This window comes from Ambystoma mexicanum, chromosome 10 (genome assembly GCF_040938575.1).
Source record: "Ambystoma mexicanum isolate Mex_15411 chromosome 10, UKY_AmexF1_1, whole genome shotgun sequence".
NCBI lineage: Eukaryota > Metazoa > Chordata > Amphibia > Caudata > Ambystomatidae > Ambystoma > Ambystoma mexicanum.
This window is the reverse complement of record NC_090932.1, coordinates 392046563-392067947: the sequence shown is the minus strand read 5'-3', so window position 1 is coordinate 392067947 and position 21385 is coordinate 392046563. Positions and strand designations below refer to the sequence as shown.

The window sequence follows — 21385 nt, the reverse complement described above, 5'->3', positions numbered from 1 at the left end:
GCAACAAGGTCCCTTTGCGGGCCCGTTCCTTAACGGCTGGTAAAACCACTTCTTCTAATGTTAACCCTCTATTACGATAATCTAGGAAAGAATCCTCTATGCCGGTACTTTTCTACATTACTTACAGGCCAGACTAAATCCTCAGAGGAATCAATGCAAACTTGTTATTTCTCTGACATTCGTTTAACGTTTATGCTTCCTAGCAAATGCATTTTCACCTTTTTGGTCAATACTTAAGGCTGAGCTCTCATGTTATGTTGATTTATACGATGCACTGCTACCACCCAGGGGCAGCGTCCAACAATTCGTTTTCTTGCCTTTAACCTTTCCACATAGTATGATGGCTTCCGGGATACCGCCAAAGCATTGCCAACCCTTAACCTAATAATGTGAAGTTCAGATATCAGTGTTGTTCTTTCCCATGATATTTATTGTTCCCAAGGAGCTTATGCAGCAACTTCTATTCTTTAACTGTGTGAATCTATATGTTTTAATAACATATTAGGCAATCATCACATACATAATTAATATGAAGCCATCCCACAGCATCCTTGGAATAACAATCTTTCAATGTATTTATTTGAAATCAGAAAGCTCCGTATAGGCACTGTTCTTTAAGGAGATTCATCTCAACGGTGAGCCAGCTTACTTGGGTGACTATCAGAAACTAGGACTTTCAATTATTTAAGGGGAATGGTTAGATACAGCTTACAAAGTTAGTGGATCTTAACTTAACTTGAAATCTCTTAACATTGATATACACATGGATGTAGTTAGTAAACTAACAGCAAATACACATATGCCCTTAAAAAGGTGTCAGTATTTCATCAAATCTCTGACAAATCAATGGCCCTCATTACAACACTGGCGATAACTCATGGCGCTATTAGCACCATGGTTGCTGCCGGTGTTGTACCAAGTGCGCCAATGTTCAATTGGGAATCACCACCCCATTCCAAGGTTGGCGGGGCGGTTATTCCCCATTGGACATTGGCCCTTCCCCATTTTCATTTTTGCCCCATAGGGCTCAATGGGACTGGGGAAGGCGATAATTACGGTACTGCAAATTGCGGTACCGTAATTACCTCGAAGGTCCTTTTGCGGGTCCCTACTTTAACGGCTGGTCCAGACCAGCCGTTCAGGACGGGTCCCGCAAAGGGACCTCGTAATTAGGGGCTAAGGGGTTAACGGCACCGCAGCCTTTTACGGCACCGTTAACCCCTTAGCGCCAGGGTCGTAATGACCCTCAATGTGTGACATATGCTACCCACGACTTGCTTTGTCACAGATTTCCTGTTTCCAAGTCTCTTCAAATACCTTTTCAATATGAGGTCGGGTGCAAAGTTGAAAGGCCCACAAACACATACTGGTCGTGGCAAGTGAAGTAACAATGAGCCCAAAAGCTCCCAAATCTGGCAGTCAGTGTATACGCCCCCGCTCCTGTTACCTGAGAGTGCCATTGTACCAGGATCACGAGAATCAATCATTTTTCAGATCTAAATTAGGTTTGATAAATGTAACTATGGGTATACATGTCGGAATGACAAGTCTGCAGTTATTATGTCCTGGAATGTAGAAACTATATGTAATGCTCCAGAACCTTGAAGTTTCCATCTGTCCCTAAAACCTAAATATATCTTCTCAAGACAAGCACTATGATATTAACTGTCCCTTAGATACTGGAAAGCAGCACCTTTGTCCCTTTATTTGTTCCAGCTCACCAAAACACACACTTCCCTCTAATGTTCCCAGAGCCCCTGCATAGATGATCTATGGGGTTCTCTACACATAATTAACAATACCTCAACTATCTAATTTCACTTTAGATTAATTCATTTTTTTACCATACAGATAAGCCACCATGAAACTCCCAGCTCCCTTGAAATTCTACTGCCACTCTTTGCCCCGCTGAGTGCTTAGAATAGTTCACTCTCATGGAGTGAGTGAAGATGAGATCTGTGAGTCAAGTCAAGAGTGTGACATTTCCTCCCATCTCGCATCCTGATTAGCATCCCCTGCTGAATAACACATATACCATACAGAAAAAGAAATAAGCTCATCTCTCTTCTTCAACAAACTAATCGTGTCATCATTTCACAATTGAACCCATAAAAAACTAAATATAGGAAATGTGCAGAAAAGCAATGCACTAAACCAGGGCTCATTCTCCTTGCCAAGTATTCACCCAAATTATAATTAGCTACTAATGCCTAAGCGACTAAACTGATTCACCTATACTTCAATAATGCCCTTTTCAGTGCAAAATATCCCAAGAAGCTCATGTTCTTCCTCTGCATCGCGTAGCCATACTGATTGAATCAAGTCTAATCATACCCCAGAGTACAGACCCCGCAAGCAGCTAGTACATTATAAAATGAAACATTTCAGTCAAAGCAATGAGGATTAATAGATTGTCCAGCTCCCTCCATCAATAAATCCTCATTCACTTTAATTGTAAAAGGATGGACATTGCTCTGGGGTTTGTCTAACATGGTTAGCCTCCTCCCATTGCTAGATCATCTCGGCTGATTGCAGCCAACGGGTTGCCAGCTGTGCCCGAATGTTCTTTGTTTTTCAAAGATAACTTCAGCCTTATGCTTTTCAGGTAAGTTTCTTCTGCACCTATAGCCTGAAGGTTTAGACATGCTTGCCTGAGGTCCCACCCATGATTAGAAGAAGGCAGGCTCTCAACAGATGTAAAACCTTAAGAACCTGTCTAAGTAACACCCATCTTCTTCCTCTATGACATCTGAAAACTGTTTTGCTTGTCCGGAAAGGTAAGAAAGTTAAAATATCTCTAGAGTTATCTCACTAAAGCAAGCCCTATGTGGACCTGCTGAATATCTTCTATCTTCAATTAGGGAGATTAAGAGGAGCTTGGAAGACCCCTTAGTTCTATACCATGTTCTCACAGCCATCTGGAACTTTATGTATGCAAATATTACTTTGTCAAATGACAGCCTCAATCACTTCCATTGCCATTTCCGGATATTTAAAAGCATTCTGTGGTTAACATCTCATCTACTTCAACATTCCAGAGTGATTGTTTCCTGGACCAACTGTTAATTCACTTTTATTGTACCTGTCTCAGTTTTATGTTCAGCGAGTTGGCTTAAGGCGGTCATTAAAAGACAAATAAAATACACATTTCAGTTTTAGGGAGCATTCCTCCCAGAGATGTGTGAGAGCTTTCTCATTCTTTGCAATGCTGTCCCCATGATCAGTCACAGCATAGGCACTGAGTACTTGGGGGCAGAGGAGGCCCTTGTTCTCTTTGAACAATGGGGGGAATGTTGTAATTTGCCCTCATGGGGATTCTGCAACAAAAAACAGAAACAACAATACAGATAGACTTCCATTCTCTCCTAAATCATTGGACAGGCAGGGCTTCTGGCTCCTTTCCCGCTGGGGTCAGGCTGGCTGAAGTGTTAACACGCACCTCGACAAAACGCCTTATCATCTCAGCCTTGATTGTGTTTGAGATGCTTTAAAAGGCCAAAGATGTTTGCCGGTGTGGGAACAGTAGGGAATCTTAAAGCAGAAGGTTGTAAAGACAGCTCAGCAGGTTAGGCAACTGGTGTTGCAATGGTGTATGTTTACACCACCTGTAAGTCATATAGCTTCTTGCCAATTCCCTCTTCTAAATTTGCTGTACAATGTGTTGTTTTGAACTGGGGATGGGTCTGGCTAACTTGCTTTGCTTGGTGTGGGAATTTCGGACCAACACCAGAAATCAAACTTTGATCTTGCCCCTGTAGCAGAAATCAAAAGTTGGCACCCATAAATTACAGCACTCCTATATATTGAACACATTCTAAATTACCTCACAAAGGAATTTCTAGAGCCCAGTCAGGTGGATTTCTGTGCAAAAGTGAATAGCCTCACCATTAGAAATCTTCGTAAAGACAAACATAAAGTGGAAAGGAAATGACGTAAGTCTGGCCTAGAAGAACATAAAACAGAATGGGCCAATGTACAGGCTCGGTATAGACTAGCTCTTTTTGCCTTCAAGATGGAGCTTTATAACAGCAAAATCTGATCATCCAAGAGTTTTACGAAAGAACGTGTTAGTCTATCAATGCACCTTTGAGAAAGGCCATTGCATAACTACTAACCCTACTACTTCCTCTGACTGGTGCAAGAAACTCATGGAACACTTAGATAAAGAAATCACCAAGATCAGAGATAATACTAGAACCAAATTATCCTCTAAAGGGCCTCATAATGCTTCCTCTAGCTCCTTAGAACTCTCTTCTGAGCCTCTGAGAGCCACAAACAACTTAATTCCACATTACACTCTCTACCCAGTGTCCATTGGTGAAGTCTCCAAAGTTATCCAGATACTGAAAGCCACTAATTGTGACAATGATGTGTGACATGGTAAAGTTATTAAGGAATGTGTTCCACTTTTGGTACACGCCATTACTGTTATGGTCATTGACACTTTTTCGACTGGCCTTATACCAGATTCTTTGAAAGAGACTTGTATTACCCCATCTTAAAAAAGGCTTCTCTGGAGCCTTCTGAACCTGGTAACTATCAGGCTATCATCAATGTTAGCTTCTTTCTTAATATGTTTGACATCATTGCGTATTTACTGCTACAACATTTTGTCATTACCCACTACCAGTTCTTGAATCTCTCTGTGCACTTTGACGTGCTGGATCATGCCATCTTATTGTCACGATGTACGTAGAATCCTAATCCTGACCACCTCTCCACCGGCTGGATTAGCTGCTTCCTACGAGGACGGTCCTCCTCAGAGGTGTTGGGCCAATACTCCTCTTACCCTCAACTGATTATGCTGGGAGTCATTAGGGAGCATGTATGCCTCCCCTTCTTTTTAATCTATACAGAACACCCCTTCTTGATCTTCTACACAAAAACAAAGTTTAGTTTCAAATCTATGCGGACGATGCCCAGCTGAAGTTCATGATATCTGGCAATATTGCCAAAGACACCAATATTTTAAACAACATCTTCAATTTCATCAGTTTATGTATTCGAGACAAATGGCTATGACAGAATGATCAAAAGGCAACTTACTTCTGCTAGTGGCGGCACTTAACACATCAACACATTTGGACAACTTTATAAATACCCATACCATGCCCATATTGAGGAAAGTCACATCCCTGGGCATCTATCTCAATAATGGGATGAACATGGATGCCCAGGTTTTAGACACTGGTAGCTCCATTCCCTAGTATCTGTGCCTGATTCATCAGATCAGACCATTTATCTCTGACTCCAATGTTGCTATTACAGCCAGGGATTGTATTGGGAGCAAACTTGACTATAGCAACACTTTGCTTGCCAGAGCTCCATCATACAAGGTCTCAAGGCTCCAAGTGATACAGAAAATGGCTGCTTGAATTGTGGCTAACATACCTAGAAGCTCTGAAGTCACTTCAATATTTAAAAGCCTGCACTGGCAGCCACTTGCCCAGAGAATACAATTCAAAACGATGTCCGTCATTCATAAATGTGTGCACGGGGTTGCCCCCTCATACCTTAAGGCTTGGCTGCAATCCAATAATCCCTTCCCTCAAGCACACAACAGCTCCTAACAAATAAACGCCACATGCGCAGATCTGCTTGTGGCAGATCTTTCCACACGTCAGCCTCAGTTTTGTGGAACATGCTACCAAAGTGCTTGTGCCTTGATTCTGATTGGTTCTCTTTAAAAAAAAACATCTGGAAACACATCTCTTCAAAGAACAATTTACATAACTCTCATGTCCCATTATGGATTGACTTATGGCTATTGTTTCCTTGTTTTGTTTACTTCTCTTAGTAATGTCTTATCGTGAAAGCGCTATAACGCCCATGGGCTAAAGCTCTCTATAAATAAATGGAATAAAATAATAGTAGATTTAAGTAATTGTAATGGGTTATTTATAATGCACTTAAAACCCAGAGGTTTCTAAGCGCAGTTCTGGGGATCGAACGTGTGATGCTCTGGGTCTTATTGCTTCCAAGACGAGCGTTTTGCCCCTGAGCTATCCTCCTGAGACATTCGATAAGAACAACTATTAAAGATGAGGGACTGCCTACATTAGAATTAATATCATGGGCAGATGTTGCAGCATGCTTGTATTGAAGGAGTTAAGCTCAGAACAAGGTAATAGCACAAGTAACTCTTGAATAGTATACATTTCAATGTCATTGCCAATGTCAGCCGGCTGTATTTCCCTCAGCAGTTGGACATATCTATAAGGACAAGTTATAGAAGTACCATTGTTCATAGTGAGGCCGGCTGAAGTGGATTAACTTGGTTGAAGAGTGTATGCCCCATGCTTGGTTCTTCTCAAAATCTGTCATTGCCATGACAATTGCTGTTATCTGAGTTGGAACGCCATCGTTTCTTTAGCTTTGGCTCATTGGCATGACACATGTTTAGCCTTGATCACCCGATATTTAGAGTATACTTTTATTATACAGGGCTGAATCCCTGGTGCGGGTCAGGGTGATTCAAATGTGAACACCAGCCACTACTTTGTGTGCCTTTCAACTGCAGTGGGAGCTGCTTGAATAATCAAAGCCTTAGAGAGGCTGATCATGGGAGCTGTAAGGATATTTGGCGTGTTACAGCACAGAGTACAGCACTACTACACAGGTAGCAAACAGCACAGAGTACAGCACTACTGCACAGGTAGCAAACAGCACAGAGTACAGCACTACTACACAGGTAGCAAACAGCACAGAGTACAGCACTACTACACAGGTAGCAAACAGCACAGAGTACAGCACTACTGCACAAGTAGCACATTTTTTTTTTGCAGCACCACCACAAGGGTGCGGTGCATTGCTATATGGGTTGCCAGATTAACAAGGAAAGACCGGCTATTTAGTCAAAAACGATTTTAACATATAAGATGCAAATCTATTTTTACAGTTAAAAGCACACGTGCTCATTTAAAAATGCACACTATTTTTCACCTGAAATGCCTATGGTGCGAGAGACACATTTGAAAATTAACAGCTAACCTATTAACCATTAACCTGACTAATAAAACCTTATTTAACATAACCCACTAATAAAATGTGTTCTCCACTGCAGAATTAGGCATACTCTGAAAGCCATTTAAATGTGTGTGCAGATTTTTTTTCTTCTCTTCTCTGCCTGCTTCTCCGTGTTTTTGTGCACAGTAACTGCAGGAAGAAGGAAGTCAGATTTGCAACAATTGCAAATGTATAAGCGAAGCTATTGTTGAGAGTAGGAGGATGAGAGATGATGGATTTCATTGGGACACGTCATACAGAGGGCTGAGATGAAAGTTTTAGTGGGCAGTATCGGGAAAAAAGACAGGGAGACATTTTTCTGCACTACTGGGGAGAAGACCTGGCTGTGGGGCTCCTGACTGAATGCAGATTCCTGTGTCCTGCTGCAGTCGAGATTGGGGAGAGCTGAAAGAAGGACCTTTCCACTGGCTGAGGCATTCCTATCTGCAAAAGCTGAGAATTCCAGGCAATGACCCCGGTTTGAGAAGGCAAGCGTTCCTTTTTGCTGGAGTTAATCTTCAAGGGAGCCACATTCACAAAGAGAACAGCCAAAGAGAACAACTAAAAAGATAAGGTAATGAGAAGTGTGGGAGCTGAGTGTGTACGGTAATATGCAGTCAGTGTAGGATTCCTGTGCGTGTCTTAATCAAATACCAATGTTGCAATTTGAGTTCTGTTCTCCGCCACGCTCTTTGCAGTGTGTCATAGACAATGCTTTTACTGTACCATTTTATTTATTTCTGTAAAGAGTGAGATCGTGTTTAAATGCAACTTTTATAATACAGAAAAATATTTGAAAACAGACGGGTGGTGTATTTAATATTTACCATTACAATGCCGATGATGTGGGGAGATTTTTAAACAGTGCAATGGTCATTTTAAGACAGATGTGTGCATGTCAGAATCAGTATGAACAGTTGTGAGTGACTGTAGCATAGCTCGTTGGAGGTACATGAGCCAACGGGAAGAGAGACTCTCTGAACATAGCTCCCTACCGTATATAAGGTAGTGGAAATTACCACAAGACTACCATATATAGCTCTCTGTCGTAAATAAGTCAGTGAGTTCGCCCATGGTGGCACACCAACACTATCACTGAAAAATGTGGTATTCCTAAAATGTAGGTCTGAGGTCTCTCTAGTGATCACACGAAAAATCTAAGCAAAGATAAGGGATTTTGGACATTGGGGCCACAAATAAAACAAGGGAATTATGCTCACCAAAATACCACCAACCGCGCCTACCACCCACGCATACCAAATATGCATGCCTGGGTGCTGAAATAACGCATGTTCACTGTATTATTGTTGTACATGGCCCAATCTGAATACAAGGAGTGATTGTTGCTAAGTTATATTTCGGCGGTAAGAAAATACCGTCAGGCCCCAAATCTCCACAAAATACCCTACAGAGCCACGGTGAGAGTGAGCATGGGCCTATCACCCTGTCTATTCCACCCTTATCACCTCTGCAATATGTTTCCTATTCAAGAAGTGTAGCAGTAAGATGCCTGGATCAGTGTCTGCCTCAGGCATCTGCCCAGTAAACTCAATCAGGCATTTGTAGTATGTGTGCACACTGTGAGGGTTCTCAGAGAAGGGAAACATAATTGGCTTGAAACTCTGCGTAACTCTTTCCAAAAAGGATGAGCATTTTGAGGAAATGGTGTGTATTTTCGGCAAGATAATAAAGCTTAAAAAAAGCTATTATTTGTGTGCATCAGCTTTGCAAACTGGTTCTTTTTAAAATTGTACAATGTCCATTTGTAATGACCACTTCCAGCATAGATAGAGTCATAATAAGAATATTACACTTATCTTACTCAATAAAGCACAGCATCAAAACGTAGAATAAATAACATTATTTATGGTGGTAGGATAAGATATCAAAGGAAATAAGTCATTTATAATGTGCCTGTACACAAGTGTTTCTAGGCATGACAAGGCACAGAAGGGATGGCAGAGGGAGAACACAACATTGATTTGACTAGGCCTTGTGTTATTCAGATTGTGCACATGTGGGGGGAAGTTGCCAAGGGGGGAAGTGCAGGTAGCTAATAAGTGCTGCCGGTAAGTGGCTCATAAGTGCAGAGAATCCGGGGACTATAGGGTTGCTGATACAGACCCATAAGTGCAAGGGAGGCCCGGAGGAAGTGCACAGGCAACTTCAACTGGACATGCAGGAGCCTGGACCGGAAGTTCAGTGGGTGGCCAGGTTACCAGTGTGCAGAGCAGTCAGTGACACCAGCAAGGGAGATGGAGAGAGAAAGCGGAAGCGAAAAGGAGGGTATTCAGTTGCTTCTGGAAACAGAGGTGGTCCTGCTCAAGTTTGAGAGAGTCAGGGAGGCTGTTCCAGAGGGAGGCCCAGGCAGAAAAAAGAGATCTACTCCCGACTCTCTGCCTGGAGAGTTGGAGGTGGGTGAGCGGAGGGCTCAAGAAGGAAGATGTTTAGGAAGCGAAAGTTGGAGGTAGTGCAGTCCACGGCCGCAGGAGCCTTGTGGACTATGCAAAGTGTCTTGAACTTGATCCTTGCAGCCATAGGGAGTCAGTGGAGAGATGTGAGTGCTGGAGAGATACAATCCATGGTTTTGAGGCCAAGGACAAGTCTTGCAGTCCTGTTCTGGATAAGTTGTAAAAGGCGGAGAGTAGGGGCAGGTAGATTTATAACAAGGCTGTTACAGTAGTCTAGCCTAGAGAGCACCAGGGCTCTGGAGACAGTGAGCATCTGGGGGAAAGTGAGAAAAGGAAGAAATCCTCTACGAAGGTGCAGCTTATAGTGTGACTTCTTCAAAACATCATAAATGTGAGTAGAGAAGGAGAGGGTGGAGTTGAAGATGACAACATTACTGGAAGGGGCAGGTAGAGGGCCCAGGGTGTGTGGCCAGAGGGATCGAGGAAAAAATGGAGCAGGTGTCCCAATGAGGAGGTTCTTAGTCTTACTGCCATTAAGGCAGAGACCGTTGGAGGCACACCATTCCTGAATTCTGGACAGGCATTCTGAGAGAAGGAACAGAGGTGGCGGAGGGGAGCCTGAAGCAGAGCTGGGAGTCATCTGCATAACACTGAAAGTTAGAGCAGAAGGTGGAGGTGCGTTGGGCATACAAAGATGTCCACTCTTTTACACTTCTATTGTACTTTTATAATGTATCCTTCAATGGAAGGGGAAGAGGACAAATAGCACTAGTTAGGGTTTCTGCCGAGGGGAAGAGGACAAATAGCACTAGTTAGGGTTTCTGCCTGATATCTATAAAAACAATGGGCATTTTGGGAACTTAAGAATGGCAACATATCTTTATACTTGACAAATAGGTTTGTGATAAAAGGGACTATATTTGCATCGAAAAACACAGCAATCAATGCAACTTTAAAGGGCTTGTATCCATGAAACATAAATGTTTGTGTTGTCAAACCCAGTATGCAGACATGACGGAAACGGATGACAGATCTGTCTCTCGATTGGGGTTTGAGGGACACCCTGCTTTGCATTTCTGATGGTGTTTCTTCTCCTCAAACTGCACTGGGTTTGACTTGATTTTAGGAGAGGAGAGGAATGTGCAACCATGTGTGACACTTTCATGAAAACGTCCACTGCAGTGGGTGCATTTGGAGCATCCAAGGAAGTTCCAGTACGACCCTAGGGAGGCGCTGGGGATTGAAGTGACTTTCAAACTCTGTACATTTGCAATGCCATGCTGTGTCCCTGACTTGTTTCAGGGATGACACATTTCTATGCCACCCACCATCTTCATCTGTCTTGTAGCTCCCACTGAATTCTCTTGACTGAGCTATTCTGTGAGAGTGAAACAGGGATGAAGATAACCAAAGCAACTGGGCACATATGATTAGGAGTGCCTGTCTGACTCCCCCCCCCTCTAAACTCTTCAATCTATTAAGGTGGTGCTTCAGCCAATGCCAACGGTGCCTGCATTAACTCAAGTGGCCTGTCTTCAGAAATGTTTTCCCGTGCTCTCATTTGCAGTAGGTGTCGGTGTTAAGGTGGCTCCAAAATCCCAGGTATGTCCAGAGGAATCATAGTCAATCGAAACCAGAGTCAATGACAGAGTACACAAAGTGCACAGCAAAACCCAACTTTATTCGCATCGAAACAAAGCTGGGACAGCATACAAGATTTGAAATCTCATTACTCATGGCACGCTTATCAAAAACAATTGTTTAAGTACTACTGACTCATCATCACTGACGTCATAACATAATACCAGTTTACAAAACCTATGGGGGGATAGCTTAGTGGGTTAAGCTACATATATATTTCATAACAGCTAACATTAATATTGGGTTACAAGTATCTGATGGCTGAACCTGGTACCAACCCTATATTAATAAAAAGGTTAAACTACATCATCTTCATGGCAAGGCATTGGTTTACATACTACTTGATGGACAGCACGTCTTTAAGGATTTTGATAGGTTGGCACACTGCTTACCAACCTAGGACACTGGACAGGTCATCTGGATATGTGCCAGATAGAATAGGGGGGTGCGGCTCTTGGAATTTTCTTCCTTTGAGTGAAAGTTATCATCCCGCAGCTTCAGGCCAAGAGATTGGTCAACCCCTTTGGTTTTGGCATTGTGTGGTACCTCATGTCAATGTGTACATTTATGGAGTATGGCAGGTGTCCTATCTAAGTTTGCTTCTAATGAATGGCCAGTTTTCTGCAATCATCAGTCATGTGTGAAGGTGCCGTGTTTGTAATATATTTACCTTCTATTTATTAAGGTGTCAGCTAATATCAATGTGTGTGTTGTCTTTTTCATTGCCAATTGGGATTCTCTTGAGTTGTTCTTCATGGAGTCTTTTGACTTACTGTTGTACTGCAACTAGCTAACAAAGGCTGATTGTGCTCTTATAACACTTTAATTAATCTGGGAGGATACTGCTTGTGTCTTGGGAATTGCTATCTCTTGTCTGTATTCCGCCATTCCTATCCTCCCTAATTTGACTTTAACTGTGGCATTAGTTGCCAGCCACTGTCTGAGTTCTGCACGGATATGTATTTCTGTGGAGTCAGCCTTTGGAGTTTACTCAAGGATTTGAGGTCTTTGCTCATTCAAAGATGTGCTGCAGCTTCCATTTTTAATAAAATGGTTGCTCAATTACATTCTTGCTTCTGTGTTTATGAGCTATGTTCGTGTATCGCTCATGTTGCATTCACCATAAACATTCATCATGTTGGTGTTCTTCATGTTTGTGGATGCTATATTAATTTCCTTCATGTCTAAATGCATAAATTACCTATTGTACATGTTCATCATGTGGAGTGCATGTTTGCTTCTTGTCTAATGCATGCTTTTCCACTGTTACAATGTTAGTTTGAATGCTTAGGCCATCTTCAGCTCACATTATCCCCAAGCCCTGCTGTACCTGTGGGGGATAAGGGAGGAATGGCTATCTCAATGAGTAACGTCTCTCACCTTTGCAGGCTTGATTTGGGGGAGGGGCAGAAGCTATGGATGATGTATTCATCTGCCTCCCAACAGTGGTATGAGGAGATGCAATAGTAGCAGAAGCTCCTTACTTAAGGTGTGGGGGCACCGCCCCCATCCTGGATTGCAAAGATAGAAGGAATTATTGTAATCTGTTTGTTGTGTGACTTGTTAAACGCAGCGACATGAGAGCAACATGATAAATACATAAATATCCCCTCTCACATGTCTGGATGTTACTTGCCTTGCCACAGCAGTGGAATGCCCCATTTAACACAGATTTCTTTTAATTATATTGACAGTACTATGCAGTGAAATACTATGCAGTGAAATACTGCATAGTAACAGGGACAGAATGTACAGTTTTCATTGACAGTTTGCCAGCCAATGAAAACCATTATGGTCACGTGTGGGGTGGGTGATGGGCAGGCATAGAGCCACGTTCTCACTTAGTTGTTGCCTAGCCGAGGGCGTGGTCGACTCGTCCTACTCCTCTACAGTGAGCAGTGCCTTCCTGAGCTATGTGCAGTGTGTACCATGGTCTAGTTGGCCTTGCCTTCTTGAGTTTGGATTATATGTGTGGCCCGACCTGCCCCACCCCGACCTGAATCCGACAATTCATTTGATGGTGTTCGACTACCACACAGTCAGTACTGTGTCTGTGGGGATGAGCAAGCTTCCACAGTGGCACCATTAGATTTAGGTGGGTCATGGTTGATCATTGATGTCGGACAGGACAGGGCGAGCCTGAGACATTAACAGAGCTGGGTGCCATCTGTAGCCTCTTCCTCATTGGTTTTGCTTTTTTTGATAATATGTATTTCTTCCGTGCAGAAATGACACACTACACACACGTTTTCCTGAATATTGCTTGCTTGGCTTCTTTCATGCAGTGTATAGAGAGAGAGTCTTCAACTGTCTTGGTATAGCGCTGTGGCCCAGCGTGAAAGTGCAATTCATCCATAGCATTTCACTTTGGCACTGTAACAGTGCACTATTAGCTGGTTACTAATTACTAATCGCCTACATTTCCGAAAGCACAGGTGCTGCCTGGTTAACTTCTTGAATCCATTACTGAGAAAAACTCACAGTCACTGTTAATAGATTTGGAAGGTGCTTGTAGCCTGCCGAGCATAAAATGTCTGACGTTCTATAACAATGTTAAGCACCAACCTGCTTTTCAGTCATGATTGTACCTCCAATAATGTGCTGGTGATGGTGAAAGCAGAGCCATCAGGCTTTATAGCAGCAGCAGTAAGTGTAAACAGTGACCAAGGCCCCCTTTTAGAGTTGGGCGCAATGGCGTGCAATCTGTTGAATGGCCACAGCATGTGTGCGACAGTGCGACCTCCCTCTGCACCTAATTTCAAGTTCAGGGTGAGCTTGACCCAGTGCAAACAATGGGGAAGAAAGAGCCATCAGAAAAGTGACTAACATACTCATTGCAAGCACTGAGGAGGTATGAACAGTTTCACTTTATTTAGGGTGATTATCTGCAGAGTGAACATAAAACAGACCTACATTAAAATGTGAGTTTCATTTGTATTTTGATTGTTAAATTTGATTTTGCCTGGTTGCATGTCGCAAAAGTGCCAGTTGCCAGGAGGCAGCCCAACCTGCACTTTACATTGAGTGAATGGTGATCCGCTGGAAGGAGCAGCATTCACAACGCGACTTTAAATACGTGCAGTGCCAGATGCGTTGCCACTGTGCAGTCAACTCTAAGTGAGAGACAGATGCGCCATCTTGGATTGTAGTGCAGTACCTCTGCAAAGCTGCTCAGGCAGTTTCGATGCTACCTGAGCGAGTCATCTGGAACAGAAAACATTGCAGTCTCACAATGGTCTCCTGGTAAAGTCCCATTACCAAACAGGCTATCTATATATACAGGGATTGGGACGTGAGCTCTTGCACAAGCGGCTGCTTATTTTTTCAAAAGTGCATGAAGGAGTGCACATGTTTTCTTCTGGTCAACAATCTATGAGAGCAAACAGTTCTAATAAAAGGGAGTATGCAGATAGTATTGGAGTCTGTTTTGCTAGTGAGGCACTGCAATTTTCTATAATATAAAGTTTAAGAAACCAGCTTGCTGTGGCACTGTTTTGAGGGCAGCGATGGTTAGACAGTACCCTCTGCAATGATGTGAGGGCTCGCCGGGCTTGCATTAGCACTAAAATATGGCCATGAAAAGTTAGACGCCACTAGGGCCGAAGGGAGCTTCCATAGTACTGGTCTGTGGGCACTCACAGTTAGAGGATGCCATCTGCTATGATTTCAGGCTTAGAGATGCTTGCATCAGCACTGAAATATGCAGACAAAAAGGGAAAATGCTGGCATCTTCCAGAAGATGAACCCTAAGGGAGCTTGAATACCAGAGGTGCATGGCCACACATGGCTCTCTGAGTTGCTCTCTGTTCTTCAGTAGCCAATTAGCTGTGAAGTAGGGCAGCTATGTCTAGAACTCAGTGCACCACTGGAGCTGTGGAATGGATGGTTCATTTGGTGTGTGCAGGAATGCAGGTGGAGGTGGCATATGCACTGAAAGATGCAGAGTGCTTGAGTGATGACCTCAGGAGGAGCTCATTGTCACTGTCCTATGAGGAGTTAAGGCCCCTGCAGAGAAGAATGACACATTGCTGTGAAGATTAGGAGAAAGGAAGCTTCATCAGTGGTAGCAGAAAGAGCCAAACGGTTCAGGGACCCCTGCACGAGGCGGCGTTTGCGATGTGTCTTCTTTTATTGCTCTCTTCTCTTTTGTGTCAGGCTCCCCATTGCTCGTGAGCATGCATCTGCGCTAGCAAAGGAGGGGCATATGCAGGAGGACCCTGCATAAAGTGTGTGGTAATACTACACTGGAGTATGGTCTGCAATATATATATTTTGATACCATTGTTATGCAATCCCATATGCAGGACACTTGGTTGGCACCAGCACCATGCCTATAAAATGACCGACATTGCAGGCCTTCGCAATATATACGCCGGCACAAGGCGGGGGTACCAGTAACAGGAATAAGAATTCATCATGCATTTTTATGTCATCTTATAAAATAAAGAAATGAAATGCAAATTCAGGGTTAAGGTTGCACTTTGCACCCTGTTTTTATGGGAATGGCTTGACATTAATGAGCCGATTGCATGCTCACAGACCAGCACAATTAAACTGCTTGTGATGCAATGCCTTCAAGGAACTTCACATTCTCATTACACTCGCCTTAATTTTCAAAGCAGTATTAATTACATTTGTGATCTCATTAGTGTGCATCGGGAAGTGCTCTGGGGAGGAACAAGTATAGCACACAGAAATAATGGCTAGTTTCATAAATAGGAAGGAAACAACAGAAAACGAAAATATCTACACATGGTAGTATGCTTGCTTAACATTATCATTTACAGTAAAAAGGCTCCATTGCAGAATTGCAATTCAAATGTTGTGATAATGAAGAGTTATTTATATATAGCACATTTACCAAAATGCTTTACATAAAACATATTAACATACAATATCACCCAAAGGAAGTTGATAATCCTCGACCTCAGAAGGATGTAAGGCTGAGTTGTTCTTGCCAGGATTGGAACCTGCAAGTCACACAGATCGATGTGCAGCATGTTTGGGATGTCAGCTGTTCCTCCTCGGCCTCTGTAATGTCAGGCAGGCCACACAGTTTCTAAGTTGAATAAATATCTGTAGCGTTTCATGACTGCACTCAAACCAGAAAAGTGATGGGTGGAAGGTTTGAATTAATCTGAGCCACTGGCACTGCTCTGGGCAACCTTCCATGGTACCTTTCTTTTTGCCTGTCTGCACCATTGCAAAAGTGGTTCAGTCATATGCAAATCCATCAGGTACTGCTACCAATGGGAGCAGAACTGTCCATCAGCTGCCTTCATAGCTGGAAATGACCCCTTCAGTGGTAATTGAATTTCTTCATGTATACAGAATAGTTCCAGCTATTCTCAATACATGCTGTCATAAAATATGTCACCATAACACTTGCATATGTAAGAATGATGTACCACCATTAGTACCTAAAAACAAATGCTTTTTGGGTCATATTTGTGTGGGTTTGGCAGTAAATTTCAGATTTTGGAAGCCATTTTTTCAAAATGTTCACAGTGGGGAAACTCCCCTGCACCCCCCTTGATAGGCGTTGGGCTCGTATCTTCTCTCTCTTGCTTCCAAAGTCACCCGAACAAATGTACGCCCCACCACCTTTCATAGTCACCAGCCGCCACTGTGCAATTGTGCGCTCTTGGTGGATTTGTTCTTTCTCATCATCGGAGCCTGTTTTCACACAGATGTATATAGTGCCCCACTGGCAACTCTGTAATCAGAAGTGCCGATGACCTCACTATCACTAGAGAATCTCGACCTTTGTCCATCAACTTGACTTGTCGATGCCTCTCTGTTCTGAAGCCTCTCCCTACAGTTCTCCAAAGCCAACATTCAACTAACAGAAGAAGGGAAGTCCTGTAAGAACACACAATCCTGCTATCTGTCTGTGCTATGCTGAGCACTGCAGAACCCTCAATCCTACAGTTTTTAAAGTTATGAATGTTAAATTATATAATGTTTTAACCCAGTTAGGACATGTTGATATTTGTCTTTGTTTGTTTGTTTGTTTGTTTATTTATTTATATAGCGCTCTTGACCCGGGGGTATATATGCGCTTTGAACATCAGGTTACAGGTAAAAGACAATAGTACAGTATTGATAGGGCATAGATAATAGTATTCAAACAATATACATAAAATTGGACATTCGGAGTGCATACATATGTGGTAGGACAGTTATTTGTTGGTTAACCAGGAAATGACCTTGGTTCTGAAAGGTTGGAAAGTAGGTGTGGATTTAATATCCAGTGGGATGGAATTCCAGAGTTGTGATGCCAAGGTTGGGAAGCTGGATCCTCCGGCTCTTTCTTTACTGATCATTGATGCATAACTGGGAGGAGGAAACTGGGTGAGACCGAGCACTCAGCTGGGGAGCTATCTCCATTTAAGTATTCTTCCCTAATGTCTGCCATCTTGATTAACATGTAGAAAGCTAATTAGCCTCTGAACTATATTGGTGTTGTCAAATTGTGACATGTGAGTTGAAGGAGATGGCTGGTGAGGTCTTGCACTCTTCTTTGGCCACACTTTGCGAAACTCAAATTCACCCGACAAAATAAGGCATTACGATTTTTCGTCAGCCCTCTGCTGCAATGCTGGGTACTCCCTTAAGTGGGTAACTGATGTTGTAGAAAACTTAAAAGATGGAAATCTGTATTGACAGTGAAAAGTGAAAGAAATGCATATGGCTTTTTTGTAGCAAAATTTACTTTGCTTGTGAGCAACCACATCTCCTAAAATGTATATTCTTACCAAAAAAAAAATATATATATATTTTTTCAAAAACAAATACATTTGTTTAAAAAGCATTTTTTTTTTTAAACAAATGTTTGCATCTAAAAGAAAGAGTTATTTTTCTACAATAAAAACCGAAAAGATTTGTTAAAAAAAGTGTCTCGCTATTGCTTATCAACGTCCACTGGAAAATACTTGTGATATGGTTTTTGAAGACATAGAACATTTTGGGTGTTTTCAACCAGATTCACGTTTTGCCATTCATGAAAATAAACATAAAATGAAACAATACTAACTAATAGCAGCATAATGATAAACGGCCTATAATCTTCAGTGATATGGTTATTAGTTATTTGTCCTATGCGCTAAGCTCTCACACTTACTTTTCTGACAGGAAAGATATATTACATTTCATGTCCGCACCATTTAACATGGGCGAATGATAAAGGTACTCACCTTGAATACAAAGTCCTTCGGTACAGTTTTCAGACTCATGGCTCAGTCCCTCGCAGAAATCTCCTCCATTCCTTGGTGGTGGCGAAACACATTCCCGGGTTCTCTGGTGTTCACACTCTGGACTGCACACTGACCATTCACTCCACAACTCCCAGTTACCATCCACTAAAAGGTAAGACAATACGAGAATATGGTAGTGATAGATTAGTACTGACTCGTAAATCTAGGTTTACAACATAACATATTGCTGGGATAACAGTCATCAAATATTATACATAGTTTCTTGTGGCTTTGACAACACTGTGCACTGATGAAAATGAAGGGTGAAGTTCCCCAGGTAGCAAATTAATGTCAGGGCTTCTGCCTCAAAGTTGTGTGTCAAAATCCCCAAATCCTAACTGGGCATTCGACTGAAAATTGACCGAACCAAATACAACTTTGGGTAGGAAATATTGTGTCAAGCTAAAGTACGAACATTACACAGTTATTGTCACACTCTGACATTGTCAATGACTATAGCATTTTAAGCATATTTCTGCTGACTGTAACCCTGTACAAACCCGTCTTCCTTTGACCATAATTTTTTATCCAGTCTCATTTGGCAGCTCCCTTACATCTTATGCAAGACTGTACTATAAAACTTCCTTTACTCTACTTTGGTGGCATTTACCAAGAGGCGTCTCCTAAAAGGTTTTCCAAAAGAGAATTATGATTGTGTTTACCACTGGAAAGATGTCTTAAATATCAATGTTCCCTATCCCTAACATGTTGTAGTTTTAGGCCCATCAATGCAGTGTTTCTGTTTGTGTTAATATAAATAACTAAAACAGAGGGGGCTCTGGGAAACTCTCTACCAGCACAAACAAAGCCCATTGACTTGTTGTTTGGTGGATGGCCCATGGAAGAATCTCAACCAAGTCTTTAGCACACTGTTCTTTTCACAAAGAAAACATGTCCCCACATATCAGTCTTTGTCCTGCCCAGGGACAGTCTAGCACCAAAATGCTAGGCAATTCTCCTCTGAACAAGAGTACCACAGCAACCCCATACACGTGTTTCAGCCTAGTTGGGCATCATCAGTGAGGTGAAGCTGTGCCTCTCTAAGAGCAGTGAGCAAGGGGTCCACGTCTGGATTCCCCTGGTAACTTAGGGTGAGACCAAAAGTTACTTGGTATGCAAAACAGAAGGGGGTCTGGGAAACTCTCTACCAGCACAAACACAGCCCATGACATGTTCTTGGGTGGATGGCCCCTGGGAGAGTCTCAACCAAGTCTTTAGCTCACTGTTCTTTTCACTAGTCCGAAACACGTGTCTGGGGTTGATGTTGGTACTCTTTTTCAGTGGAGAATTGCCTAGCATTTCGGTGCTAGACTGCCCTTGGGCAGGACAAAGACTAATATGCAGGGATATTTCTTCTCTGTGAAAGGGATAGTGTGCTAAAGACTTGGTTGAGACTCTCCCAGGGGCCCTCATCCCAAGAACAGGTCAATGGGCCATTTCCGTTCTGGCAGAGAGACTCCCAGACCCCCCTTTGTTTAGCATATTGAGTAACTTTGGGTCTCACCCTAAGTTACCAGGGGAATCCAGACGTGGACCCCTTGCTCACTGTCCTTAGAGAGGCACAGCTCCACCTCACTGATGAGGCCCAACTAATCCAAAACACATGTCTGGGGTTGCTGTGGGTACTCTTGTTCAGAGGAGAATTGGCAAGCATGTCGGTGTCGGACCATCCCTGGGCAGGACAAAGGCTGCTATGCAGGGATAATTCTTCTCTGTGAAAAGGACAGTGAGCTAAAGACTTGTTTGAAACTCTCCCAGCGGCCATCAAACCAAGAACAGGTCAATGGGTCGTATTCGTGCTGGCAGAGAGACTCCCAGACCCCCCTTTGTTTTACATAAATAACTAGAATGTCATTAAATACTATCAGATATTTTGATGCTACTTATGTTTCCACCAGTCCAGTTGGAGACACTAATTCCAGATCCAGTTATGTCAGAAAGTGATTGAGTCACTGTCTAGAATTTCAAATTCTAATATTCTAAACATAATAACAATGAACCAAAGAAAAATGTAATGAAGTTGGGCGATGCTCCAAGTGTTTGAGACTGTGAGATTGAGGTGCAAAAGAGTAAAATGATTGTCATGCAAAGGGCAATTTAAATTACTTTTGGTGGTCACTAGACCACAAACTCAGGGAAAATAGTGTCTGCACAACTGGGGCTTTTCCTTTTTAAAGTGAAAAGACAGTAGCTGAAACCATAAAGTGGATGATCAGAGGTAACTTTGCAGATTTGTTTAGTGATTAGATGTTCTGCACCAATATTATTCTGAAGAAAAAAAAGAGGGGGTAGGGAAGCCTTGAAGATATTTTTACCAGATGAGTCCAGGTCATCAGAAATGCCCCATTCCAGTCCTGGGATTTGATCTGACTTTAGTTATACTTTTGCCCCTTGTAATCTGGTGACTAAAACTCTCCGGGCCTGATCTACAAAACGTTTTTCAATGGGATTGTGCCATTGTAAAATGCTTTTTTTAATCAGGCCCTCAGAATCTAATCAATGAAACAATAAAAACCAAGGATCAGAGCGTGGCATCCAGGTGACATTGCCTCATCTGTTGATCTTGCTCGAAGCTTAAACAAACAGCATGTTGATCTGCCCAATTCTAACATTTCTTTTGTATTGCCCTTTGACAGGCTGGTTTACATAACTATGATAAATGATTGGTTAGAAATGGTCTAAATCGCTTTAATTTGACCCTTCAGATCCGGGGCCCGTTGATTACTCTGCCCTTTAGCAAAACATCAGCTAACACAATGAGCAGTGGTTAAACTGGACGAGTGTATATCCCATGTCATTGGACATTGGCTCTTCCTATTCAAAGTCCAAGTTCTCAGATTTAAACTTAAACTAAAATGTCATTACAGTCTAAATGTTTCTGTTCTGCCCGTCTAACCACTGTTTTAAAAAGGAATGCTATATGTGGTGCTGAGGATGCAGATACAAATATAATCATTTGCAGCATACTATTCTAGCAGAGGTATGCTGAATTCACTTTAAAAAAACATGACATGTGCCATGACTTGCTAATGACGATGGTGAAAAATTCCATTATGCCATCAAAAGCTCCAT

At 42.4% G+C, this 21385-nt stretch overlaps 1 protein-coding gene across 4 annotated transcripts in view; it reads right to left on the bottom strand.

Moving 5' to 3' along the window:
• UNC5D (unc-5 netrin receptor D) overlaps positions 1 to 21385 on the bottom strand; it is a 1559947-nt gene that overhangs the window by 394471 nt on the left and 1144091 nt on the right. For all 4 annotated transcript variants that reach the window (XM_069617969.1, XM_069617971.1, XM_069617972.1 and 1 more), the window contains one exon: positions 18254 to 18418. In XM_069617969.1, the coding sequence (XP_069474070.1) occupies positions 18254 to 18418 (165 nt within the window). The remainder of the gene's footprint in view (positions 1 to 18253; positions 18419 to 21385) is intronic.